The sequence below is a fragment of the Drosophila sulfurigaster genome, chromosome X, assembly GCF_023558435.1.
Source record: "Drosophila sulfurigaster albostrigata strain 15112-1811.04 chromosome X, ASM2355843v2, whole genome shotgun sequence".
NCBI lineage: Eukaryota > Metazoa > Arthropoda > Insecta > Diptera > Drosophilidae > Drosophila > Drosophila sulfurigaster.
In genome coordinates, this window is record NC_084885.1 from 24,728,466 (window position 1) to 24,740,475 (window position 12,010).

At 34.3% G+C, this 12,010-nt stretch overlaps 1 protein-coding gene across 4 annotated transcripts in view; it reads right to left on the bottom strand.

Moving 5' to 3' along the window:
• The window catches only part of LOC133849080 (neuronal acetylcholine receptor subunit alpha-7), a 217,785-nt gene that overhangs the window by 66,629 nt on the left and 139,146 nt on the right, over positions 1-12,010 (bottom strand). For all 4 annotated transcript variants that reach the window (XM_062284944.1, XM_062284943.1, XM_062284942.1 and 1 more), the window contains exon 4: positions 2,135-2,179. In XM_062284944.1, the coding sequence (XP_062140928.1) occupies positions 2,135-2,179 (45 nt within the window). The remainder of the gene's footprint in view (positions 1-2,134; positions 2,180-12,010) is intronic.

Here is a 12,010-nt window from a genome sequence, read left to right on the forward strand (position 1 = left end):
CTTATGGACTGTTCCACGTTTCGCGTATCGTGCATTTAATCGCATTGAAACCTTTTAGTGGAATTATTTTTGCATTTTTATCTAAGCAATTGGCCAAGGCAATTGACATTGCAATTTAATTAGGGATTCATTTGGGGTTGGAATTGGAATACGATAATCAAGAAATTAATAATCTTTCTGTCTGTCCATTTATCAAATTAGATTGCAATTTGCAATATTTGCATAGAAATTAAAAAAAGGAATTAATAAATTGTTATAGTTGAATTTATAATTAGGTATTTTGTAATCTATTGTATTTATATTTTGAAAGTAGTACAATATCGAAATATCAAATATAGCTTTCGGTATGTATTAAAATTTGTGCAGTATATTAATTTGGTAAAATTTTACAATATGGTTATTGCTTTGTTAAATGTTTTTTTTTTCATAATCATTATGTTTCTTGTTAAGTGTATAACGAGGTTGACTTAATCGAAAGCAAAAAATGAAATATTGTTGCGATCAGATAGAAATTGTAGAAGTTATTTGAGAAAAACAAGCTGAACTTTTGCAGCCAGCGTTTTAGAAATAAGTTAGTGTTAATTTTACTAAATGTTAGTACAAATATATTACAATATACATATACCAAATATAGCTTTCAGTATATTTTAGTATCGGGTCTTAGCTTCTTTAGCTGACAATCTGGCATATTTTGTACTCTATTGAATCTTTTGAATGTAATACAGTATCAATATACCAAATAAAACATTTAGCATATTTAAGTATATTTGTAGCATATTAATAATTAATATTATTAACATTTTAGAATATCGTTTCGATGATAAAGTCTCACAGTCGTACACTTTACTTGTTTTTTTTTATAAAATCATTATGCTTCTTGTAACATTTATCATTAGGTTGCTTTAATCGAATGCTATTTTAAATTTTAAATCGAAAGTTTATAATTACACAACTATGGTCAAAAAAAAAACCTTAAAATCTTAATAAAAAAAGAAAAAACAATAGAATATTGGCTGACATGTAAATTTCTTTATGCAAATCAGATTAGCAATGAGCATAATTAGAAGCAATAATCAAAAAGAATGTCAATTATTATGTGCATTGGCTAATTGATGAGGAGAAAAATGTGTCCTGGGATTTGGAATTTTGCATAATGTGTGAGTGTGTGTATGGCAAGTGGCAAGTGGCAAGTGGCAAATGGTATGTGTGGCATGTGGCAAGTTTGGCGAATGAGTTGGCAAAGTGCAAATTAAAGAGCTTACAGTATGTATGGCTTAATTTGAGGCTGATGACTGCAGCTGACATTCCAATTAAAAGTGCTACACTTGCCACGCAAGTGCTGCCAGTGTATTAGTGTGTGTGTGTGTGTGTGAGAGTGTGTGTGTATTGCAACTGGCCAATTGCTTATTAAGTTTTTGCTCGCTTTGCCAATTAAATGTAAATTTTGTAAATCTCACAAAATGGCGCAAAGTAAAAAAATCGTTGCATACTTTTCAGCTGGGCCCCAAAGCAAATGTGGCAAAAAAAAGCGGGGGGGGGGTAATTTAAGCAATTGAAGCTATTAAATGATTCCCGTATAATTTTTGGCAAGTGCCGCAGCTCTTTAGCATCACTTTATCCCCCTCGCTCCCCACTATCCCGTTGTCTGTCTGTCTCAGGCTTTTTTGTATGCTTTCTTGTCTTTTTTGACAAATTGCGGCAATTTCATTTGTTGCACTGTGTTGCGTATGTGTGAGAGCTAAGAGCCAAAAGAAAGAGCATCGAAGTAGTATTGAGCCTAAAGCTGTGCCCAGAAATTTATTGCTTCAAAGGCAACAAATCTTTTCTTGGGCCCAAAGACTCATATGTGTATGTGTGAGTGTGTGTGTGTGTGTTTTTCCACACAACAAATTTGTACTTTGCATTTGACTAATGTCTGCTAAAGTCTTCTCTCTTCACTCTCCCACCCACCCACTCACATTACTTAATATTTGGCTAAACACTCGAGAGAGAGCTTTCCGGATTTTGTCTATTTATAAACAACAAACATGATTTAATGTCCGTTGGGCGTAGATAAATATAAATTAAATTAATGGCTAGAGAGAATACGTAATGTAATGTTTTAAATAAATATTTAATTGTCGAGCCGACTTACCAATTTCAGCCAAATATTTGTGATGAGCAACTGATTTTTTTCATCCTGCAAAGATGTAGAGGAAAAGCAAATTTCAAATTAGCAAATACAATACGTACACAAAGAGAAAAAAGTATAGATTAAAAATAAAATCAAAATCTTGATTTACATTTTTTACCATCTATCTTACTATTTGAAATACGATTTTTGGGTTGAAATTTTATATCAACATTTTTATAATACATCTTAAGATTAAAAATATATAATTTCAAATCTTTCTTCAACAGTATTTTATTCAAGATAGAAAAGAAGATTCCAAATCTTGATTTAATAACTTAATCTTAAAAAACCATCTTGAAATAAGATTTTGTTCTTCATCTTCCTTTTTAGAAGAAATAATCTACTTTTCAGTTGGAAACGATAGCAAGTTCAATAATTCTTAATATGTTAGAATTTCCTTTCTTTAAAATTAGATGTTAAATCTTCATGATTCAATAATCTTGATTCAAGATTTAATTCCTGATTTTAGCTCGTTATTTTCTCGCTGTGTATATTTCAATCAATGTGTACTTATGAAAATGCAATAAAATTACATGGAATTAAGCTTTTGTTTGATGTCCCATAAAAAAAAAAAAGAAAAAACAGAAAGACAAGCACAGACAATTGAGAGACAATTGATACTTCAGTCGATGGGCCACTAGACAGACAACACAGCGAGCGACTCTTCTCAGTCTCAGTCTCAGTCGAAACTCAAGGTAAACCAATAACAGACAATTCAAATAAATTGCAAGTGAAATCAAAAGAAAATAATTTTATTTTATTTGGTTTAGCCCAAGCAAAAAGTGGACGAAAAAGCGAGAGAGAGATAGAGAGATAGAGGGAGAGAGGAGAGGGAGAAAGGAGAGAGTCCATCTTGAAGCAATTGTATGCAAATGAATGTGCTCAACATACATACAGTGTATGCAAATAGTTTTTTGCCACAAATTCTTTTGCTAAGAAAAACACTAGCTAACGAATCAAAACTTGAAATGATGATATGAAAACTTATGGGAGTATGCAAAGTTAACTTTGAACAATTTGGAATGAATTGTGATTTAATATTGATTAAATTACAAATTGAAGTGTTTTTTCCTTCATTTTTATACTCGATATTTATAGGGTAGACGAATTTTACTATTTGGTGTACATTATCTAGTATAAATTGCACTGTATGGTATATTTTGAATATACCAAATATGATATTAAGTATATTTTTGAGTATATTAATTTTTATATATTTAAAGAATAATTTCTGGTATATTTTGAAAGTGGTACTATAACAATATACCAAAAGCTACCTTCGGTATTTTGTAGTATTTGTGCGGTATATCAATTCGGTATATTTTACAACTAATTTCTGGTCCTATCGTATTGTTTGCATCTCATGGTATATTTCGAATGTATATTTTAAGTATTTTTACAGTATATTAATTTCTGGTATTTTTTCATCGTAGTACTATATCAATGTACCAAAAAGAGTCTTTGGTATATTTTTGGTATTTTTGCCGTGTATTTTAAAATTAATACTGCACTGTTTTGCTTTTTTCAAAGTGGGTAGCGGGTATTTCACAGTCGAACACACTCGACATTAACTTTCATTTATGTTCCTACTGCTGCATCGATTGATCAACTTGAACAATTAGCACTTCATACAAAGTCATTGAAGCTTAACTAATGAAATTTGGTGGAAAACTAAGCAAAAGACTAAAAGCGAATTTTCCATAAGTATTTTACAAGTACTCGTGTTTTTTTTCTTCTTCTTTTTTTTTTTGATTTAGTTTGCTGCTTTTGATGGCGTTGCGAGTGAATAAATACGCGTGCTGCCTGAATGAATACGAATATGTATCAAAAATTGAATGTTTTATCATTCATTTGAGTTCAGTTATGTATACGCACCGTTGGACGCATTGGATGGATGAGAATACGAAACAAAGGCAACGAGATACGAGACAGAGAATGAGATGGAAGCTGTTGGAAGGAAGATGATGGCTGTCAGCGCCAGAGTTGGGCTAAATAATGTTGCCGTCTGCTGCTGTCGATTGTTGTTGTTGTTGTCGAGTGTTGTTGTTGTTGTTGCTCATTAAAGAACGGAAATCAAAATAGACAATGAGCTGGCTAAATTGCATTTGCAGGCGACCAAAGACGACTGGGATTATTTATTTTCCTTGGCATTTTCATATTCAAACTGCTGCTGTTGTTGTTGTCCCATTTATTATTATCATTATTATTATATTTATGTGGCGTAATGATTAACATATAAATTAAAAATGAATCCGTCTACCGGCTGCCTTCGGTTTGCCCAGTTGGCCAACGTGCCCAGCATTTAAAAGTCTCGCCCAGGCAACTGGCTAATTGTTGTGAACGATGTGCATAGGATTTCTTCCATTTTTTTTTTTTTTTGTATTTTTTGGCAGTCGATTGGTAACAAGCATGTTTGACCTTTTGGCTTATTAGGGGTTATTCTGCTAGTTCCACTGTCCAGCCGAAAAACAAAATAAAAATCCAGGGCATTTTGTGGCCAAAAGCCAATTTGTAAGTGGCAACAACAGTGAACGACAACGAGAAACGAAAAAGAACAAAGACAAAGAGAGAGAGAGAGAGAGAGAGAGAGAGAGAGAGAGAGAGAGAGAGAGAGAGAGCAGAGTTTTAGGTGACGAATGTGTGCTTGCGGTTTTGTTAAATGGCAAAACTAAAAGCGCTGCTGGCCACCCAACAAAACACACAGGAAATCAAGCCCCAAAAGCGAAAACAACAGCAACAATATCAAGTGTGAAAGCGGGTATCGATAGTTAAATACCCGTTATGCATTTCTTAATAAATTATTCTTATTCTTATTATTATTTGAATTTTTTGTTATTCTTTTATTATTATATATTCTTGATCTTCTAATTACTTTTCTTCTTCGTCTTCTTGTTCCTTTTTCTAATTCTTCTTTTTCTTTATATCTTATTATTATTTTAATTATTCGCCCTCTTTTTCTTCTTTTTCTAATTCTTCTCTTTTTTGTTGCTTCTTCTACTTCTACTATTTTTCTAACTATTTTTCTTCTTGTTCCTTTTCTAATTTTTCTTCTTCTTTTTTTTGTATTTCTTATTATTATTTCAATTCTTCGCCTTCTCTTTCTTTTTTTAATTCTTCGTCTTCTTCTTCTCCTCTTTCATTTTTTGCTTCTTCTACTTGTACTTGTACTTCTACTTCTACTTTTACTTCTTATCATCATTATTATTATTTTTTACTAATATTATAAAATGTTTGAATTTAAAAATATATATTCAACTAATTAACAAAGTTTTAATTAAATTATTTTCCGTATTTTTTTCTTTATTCATTTACAAAAATGCGTTTAATGAATTTTGAAATGATTTTCACCTAACAAATTTCTGGTCTGTAATGTAATTCTAATTCACAAAAAGGAAACAAAATTACCAAAGAATATTTTCGTCAATCAACAAGCTAAAATACCCATCTCTTTCAAACAAAACAGGTATAAGCACAAAACATTAGGCAACTGTTTAAAGACGGAAGCATGCGTGGCCTGAAGGCATGAGGAGGAAATTGTGCAAGATCTGTTATAAATTGTGAGGAGAGCAACTCACAAAGTTCCCACAAAAAAATCTCAAGACGAAAGTGAGGAAATATTTGGCACCAGCGAGAGAGACAGAGACAGCTAGCTCAACTATGCATTGCAATTGCCCAAAAATAAACAGCTTAAGGAGCTGCAAACAAGCAGCCATCTCATTTACTCTTACGCTGCTTCGCATCCTTTTACTTTTGTGTTGTTGTGTTGTGTTTGTGTTTCCGATTTGCGTTTATGTATGTGCAAGTGTTATTTTGACTTTGATGCTGATTTTCAACACATATACACATACCCTATAATGTCAGGGTATTTACAATTTCAAAGAGAGTATGTCAAGTGTAAAGTACTTAATTTTTGATTTGAAAATTTGAATTTCTATGGCTAAAATATAATAAATACTGGATAACAAATATGTTATTTAGTTATTAAATCTATTTTTCAACTTCAAATTAGAATTTCTGTAGCTAGCAAAAATAAATAATACTTAACAAATATGTCATTTAGTTATTAATTTTATTTTCCAACTTCAAATTTGAATTTCTATAGCTTGTAAAAATAAATAATGGATAACAAATATGTTATTTATGTATTCATTTTATTTTTCAACTTCAAATTAGAATTTCTACAGCTAGCAAAAATAAATACTGGATAACAAATATGTCATTTAGTTATTAATTTTATTTTCAAACTTCAAATTTGAATTTCTTTAGCTAGCAAAAATAAATAAATGAATAACAAATATGTTATTTATGTATTCATTTTATTTTTCAACTTCTTGAAGCAAAAGCTTCAACTTAAATATTTTGAAGGGTATTTTCATATCGCCCACACTTGCAGACTATGAAAAAAGGCTTTAACACTTTTGGGTCAGAAGTTTTGGCATTTGTTGCTCCCCATACACCAGGACAGGAATTCGATTCGATGGCATTAAAGTAAAGATACATTGGGCGGATATTATCGCCGACAGCAACAATAACAACAATGATGTGAATAATAATAACAACAGCAACAATGATAATGACAACAACGACAACGACAACGAGAACAGGAGCACTGAGAATAATATCATCAAAATGCGAGTAATCGTTGACAATTGTCATTACAACATAATGCTGTACGTGTAAGCGTGTGTGTGTGTGTGTGTGTGTGTGTATGTGTGTTTGTTATCCCTCAGGTTTAATAGTCGATTGTCGTTTATGAGTTTATGTCTCTGATTGTACAATGATTATCAATCAATTTTTTTCGCCCACGTTGTCATTTTTATTGTATTCTTCTCTATCTCGTTCTCTTTTCCCCTCTAAATGCATGTTATTTGTCATGTATATGAATTACATGTTACCCCTCCCACCTCCGTCACCTGCCCGCATGTTTCTCCACCCTCTCTTGATCCAATGCAACAATCAGTGCAAAATTTGTTTGCCTTTTGTCAGTCGATGGCCCCTTTGCTTGTGTATGTGTGTGTGTGTGTGTGTGTGTGTGTTATCAGTTATTCATAATTATAGTTATAGTCTTTTGTGGCAAGGATTTCGCAATCAATGGAGAACAATAGACAGCTTTGCTCGTCTGATTTAGCATTAAATGAAAATAGAGCAATTTTTTGTCGAAATACTCCTTATTAATTTACAGGGTATCTGCAGATTATTACACTTTTACTTTTAAGAAGTTTATTTTTTTTTTGTAATTTAATCATCGCTTACTTTTTATATATTGTTATTTGCAGGCAATGATGCATGTTCAATCATGTTAATGCGTTGCAAAATATATGAATGCTATGAATTATTTACTACACAATGACTTTTAAATATGTATATTCCTAATATCTATACAAATAAACAAAACAAAAAGCATCATACCAACAAGAAAATACCGTTTTAATCGCTCCCATTGAGTTAAAATCGGGTTTTCACTCAATTCATATTGAGTGAATTCGTGCAAAGTTTAACGGTAATTTTCTTGCAGTCTTTTTAAAGTGTTCTGAGTGGAATGGCGATATTTGCCTTCTCACATAATCAACAAATTTAATTAACAAAGGCGATTATTCCCATTGGAAAATACTTTTACATTGCTCACACTCAATATGTAACGTTTTCACTCAATTGAGTTTGAGCAAAGTTTGGCTTTGATTTGCATATTTTACTCCTTTTTCACACAATTCTTATGGGCGTAGGCATATAACAAATTTAATTAACGTAAGTTATTATTACAATTGGCAAATATGCATAAATTTAAATATATATTTTTTCATTTCTACTTACATATGCATGTTCATATGTACATACTTAGGTATATGTATATGTATGTGACAAATGCCAGCAGCGTGTACAGTAACCCAACGCAACAAAGGCTGCATTTGATCGATGTGTCCCTTTCCCACGCATTACTGAAGTCTCACTTTTGGCGCATCCACTTCAGGATTTCGGCACACACACACACACACGGGCATTTTTCATTGCAAAAAGCGGCACTTATATAAATCCATGCTAGCGCGCAGCTGTTTTTCAGCTGTTTTGTGTGTTTAGATTTAAGCAATTAGTTGATTATACAATTTAAATGGATTCAAATAAAAGCGAATTGAAACGTTTAATTAAAAGTGGCAAACGAGCTGCCAATTTGCGCGATACCGATTTAAAATGCCAAACTGAGTAAACGATAACTGACAGTTTTATCGTTTCAGATCGCTGTAACTATCGAGCTTTCATTTTCAAAGTGCCAAAGTGAGTAAACGATAATTAAAGGATTCATCGCAGCATAGTCAAACGCCATCTAGAATAGCTTAAAGTAATTCTTGCTCTGATTAAAAATAAATTAAATATTTATTTACTCATAGACCACTGCTTTGTGATGCTTGCAAAGTAAGACATCCAAAATAAGCAAGTGATAATTAAAAGGATCGAGTTATCGTTATCGGTTTCGTCAATTTGAGTTAACGATAATTGATAGGCTAATCGTTTTCGCTAGTGTAGTGCGCGTTTTAAGCGAAGCCGAACGTGTAAAAAGTGAAATTGCGAAGTGAAGTGTCGTTTAAATTGTTCGCGAGTGTAAAAAATGTAATAAAAGTATAATAATAATATAATCTATTCATGTTAGTATTGAAAGTGTTAAAATTTACAGCATCGCGTTTGCAGAGCGAAAGCAGATCTCAATTGCTAGCGTTGGTCAAGTCCCGTTACGTTTCATTCTCCTTTGCCTTGTCTCAATGGTAATCTAAGCACACATACTACTAAAGCTTGTCGTTTTCGTATAGATCGGGGTAGTGCGCGGTGTAAAATGCCGTTTAAATTGTTCGCGAGTGTAAAAAATATAATAATATAATCTATTCATGTTAGTATTGAAAGTGTTAAAATTTACGGCATCGCGTTTGCAGAGCAAAAGCAGATCTCAATTGCTAGCGTTGGTCAAGTCCCGTTACGTTTCATTCTCCTTTGCCTTGTCACCACGGTTCTCTAAGGATACATACTACTAAAGCGCCAAACAGTGAAGTAGCACAAAGAGAGCGCATAAGACAAGGACGGAGAGAGATAGGCTTATCGTTTTTCTCAAGATCAGAGTTGTGCGCGGTTTAAAGTGAAGTTGTAAAGTGTAAAGTGAAGTGTTCGCGAGTGTAAAAAATATAAAAGTGTTAGTAGTTGCAATAGTGTTAAAAACTATGGCGACATGTTTGAAAAGCTGAAGCAGATGCTCATTGCTAACGTTGGTCAAGTCCCGTTACGTTACACTCTCTTTTTTGCCTTTGTCGCCATGGCAGACAAAGTACACATGCTACAAAAGTGCTAAGCAGTCAAAGTAGCACAAAGAGAGTGCATAAGACAAGAGCGGAAAGAGAGCGAAGAGGAATTGCGAAAACGGTAAATTCATTGCCATTGCCATTGGGTGTGGGTGTGGGTGTGGGTGTGGGTGAGGGGAGCATGAAATGCAGTTTTTAAATCACAAACTCAAAACACGCAACAGCGACGTGGACGTCGACGTCAACATCAGCGAGGTGTTGTTGTCATTGACATTGCTGCTGCTGCTGTGTGACTGCCGTTGTTGTTGTTGCTAGTCCAATTGCTGAGACTAAGGAGCAAAAGTTACTCTCTATCTCTGTCACTCTCTCTAGTTGGGCTACATTTCGAGTTCCGGTGGCATTTCGCTTTATTTTGCTGCTGCTGTTGTTGTTGTTGGTTTTTTATTGCTATTTCTTTGGCATTTCGTGCAGGGTGATAAGTTTTCTTCAAAGGAAATTAAAAGCGAAACGACAAGCGCCCATTTGGTGTTGTGTATGGAGCAGGGGCGGAGTGGAGGTCGCTGCTGTGGCTGCTTGCACATTTCCGTTATGTGTGTGTGGGATGCCGACATTTGCCTTCACCTTGAATGGGTCGAGAGTTCATAGCGTGTTCTCGCTCGCACTAACTAAGCAGCTACTTGCAAAACAGTTCTACGTGTGTGCGTGCGTGCGTGCGTGTGTGTGTGTGTGTGTGTTGCGTGTGGCTGCTGATATGGCAACACAAGCTGGCGATAAAAGTTGCTTATTGGAAAAGTTGAGCGCTGCAGCTTTAAAGCCAAATTGGCAGACTGGCGCTGATAAATGGCCAGCGATTTAATGGCCAAGTTGGCATACCAGCAAACACACATACACACGCGCAGTACATGCATACGTGTACGTGTGTGTTTGTTTATTTTTGGAGTCTATGAAATGGGGAAATGTGGCAACACCACAATGCAAATCAAAAGCAATGGCAATGGCAACCGACAGTCCGCGGCTTTGTCCACGTCCGCAAAGCAGAAGAAGCAGCAGCAGCAGCAACAGAATAGAGAAATTAGTATTGTACGCCCAGCAGAAAAATACACACACACACACACACGGTCTCATACCCACGTGTGCATACGCGTATAAACAATCAAAGAGCTCGCACACCAAACACAAAACCAAAAACAACATCAACAGCAGCGTCAGCATCAGCATCAGCAGCTGCGTTGGAGTCGGCGTCAAGCTCTTTAAGCTCACGTGGCGCTAGCTTTGTTTTACAATTGTCTGTGCAAACAGCAGCTGAGCGCAGCGCATGCAACGGTAAAATAAAAACACGCAGCACACAAACTGGAGCAAGAACAACAACGCAAAAAAGACAAAAAAGAACGAATGTTCACTGCAAATGCAGAGAAGCTAAACACAACAACAACAACAACAAGAGCAGCAAAAACCACGAAAGCAGCAGCAAACACAGGCAGACAAACACTAAAGGCAGCAAAAGCAAAGTAGCAACAAAAACAACAGCAACAAGAACAGAACAACCGCAAACACACACAGACAAAAATGGGAGTAAGTGAGAGTTAGCGAGAGAGAGTGGGTGTGAGTGAAAAAGAGATGAAGAGCTTATGGGGGTGAACTCATGCTGCTCAGCTGCTTTGGCCAACGTTAATTGAATGAAACTAAGTGTGTTGATGCGTTGTGTGCATGTGTGTGCACGTGTGTGTGTGCAAGTGTGCATGTTGAAGTATGTATGTGTGCATTGCTTCATTTAAAAATAGCGTCTTTGTTTATGTTGCAAAACCTATTTGGGTTGTTGTGTTAGGAGCACACCTATGCACACACACACATGCATATGAGAACACTGTACAGCTCTGATTGTTATGTGCACTGTGATAAAAGCTGCCTGCTATGAATTAACTTGAACTTTACTTGAGAAATTAATTTTTGTATAAAATGTTTTTAATTTGCATTAATTTATGAAAATCATTTACAAAAAAAAAAAAAATTAAAAATTTGTAAATTTTAATCAATTTATTTTTTTGCAGTGTAACTATGTACCTAATTTGACACGAAAGCACGTCTATGATATGATATGATATTTTCTTGAAACGCAACATTTATGATGCTATAAATTTGCCACTTTAAACATAGACAGACGCCGTGCAACCAATCAAATTTAATTGTGGGCTTGGATTTCCAACCCTCATACATAAATCATTACATAATGTGGAAAAATGTAAGTAAGTATTTATGATATATATTTTTAGTAGAACCAAACAGGAGGAAGGCAAAAATAATTTTGTGGTTTTTGTGTGTTCGCAACAACGTTTTGGAGGGAAATTAATTATCCTAAGTTTTCTCTGGCAGCAAAAGCAATTGAGAAAATGAAAGTGCGATAAATAAGGGTGACCATTGAATGTAAAACACCTTTATAGTACAGAAACAAAAAAAAAAAAACAAATGTATAATAATGTGAAATGCAAATGGGGCCGACAGAGAAATTTGTTAGATTTGATTGCACTCTCAATGATTTGTGCAAAAGCAGCGAAACCGC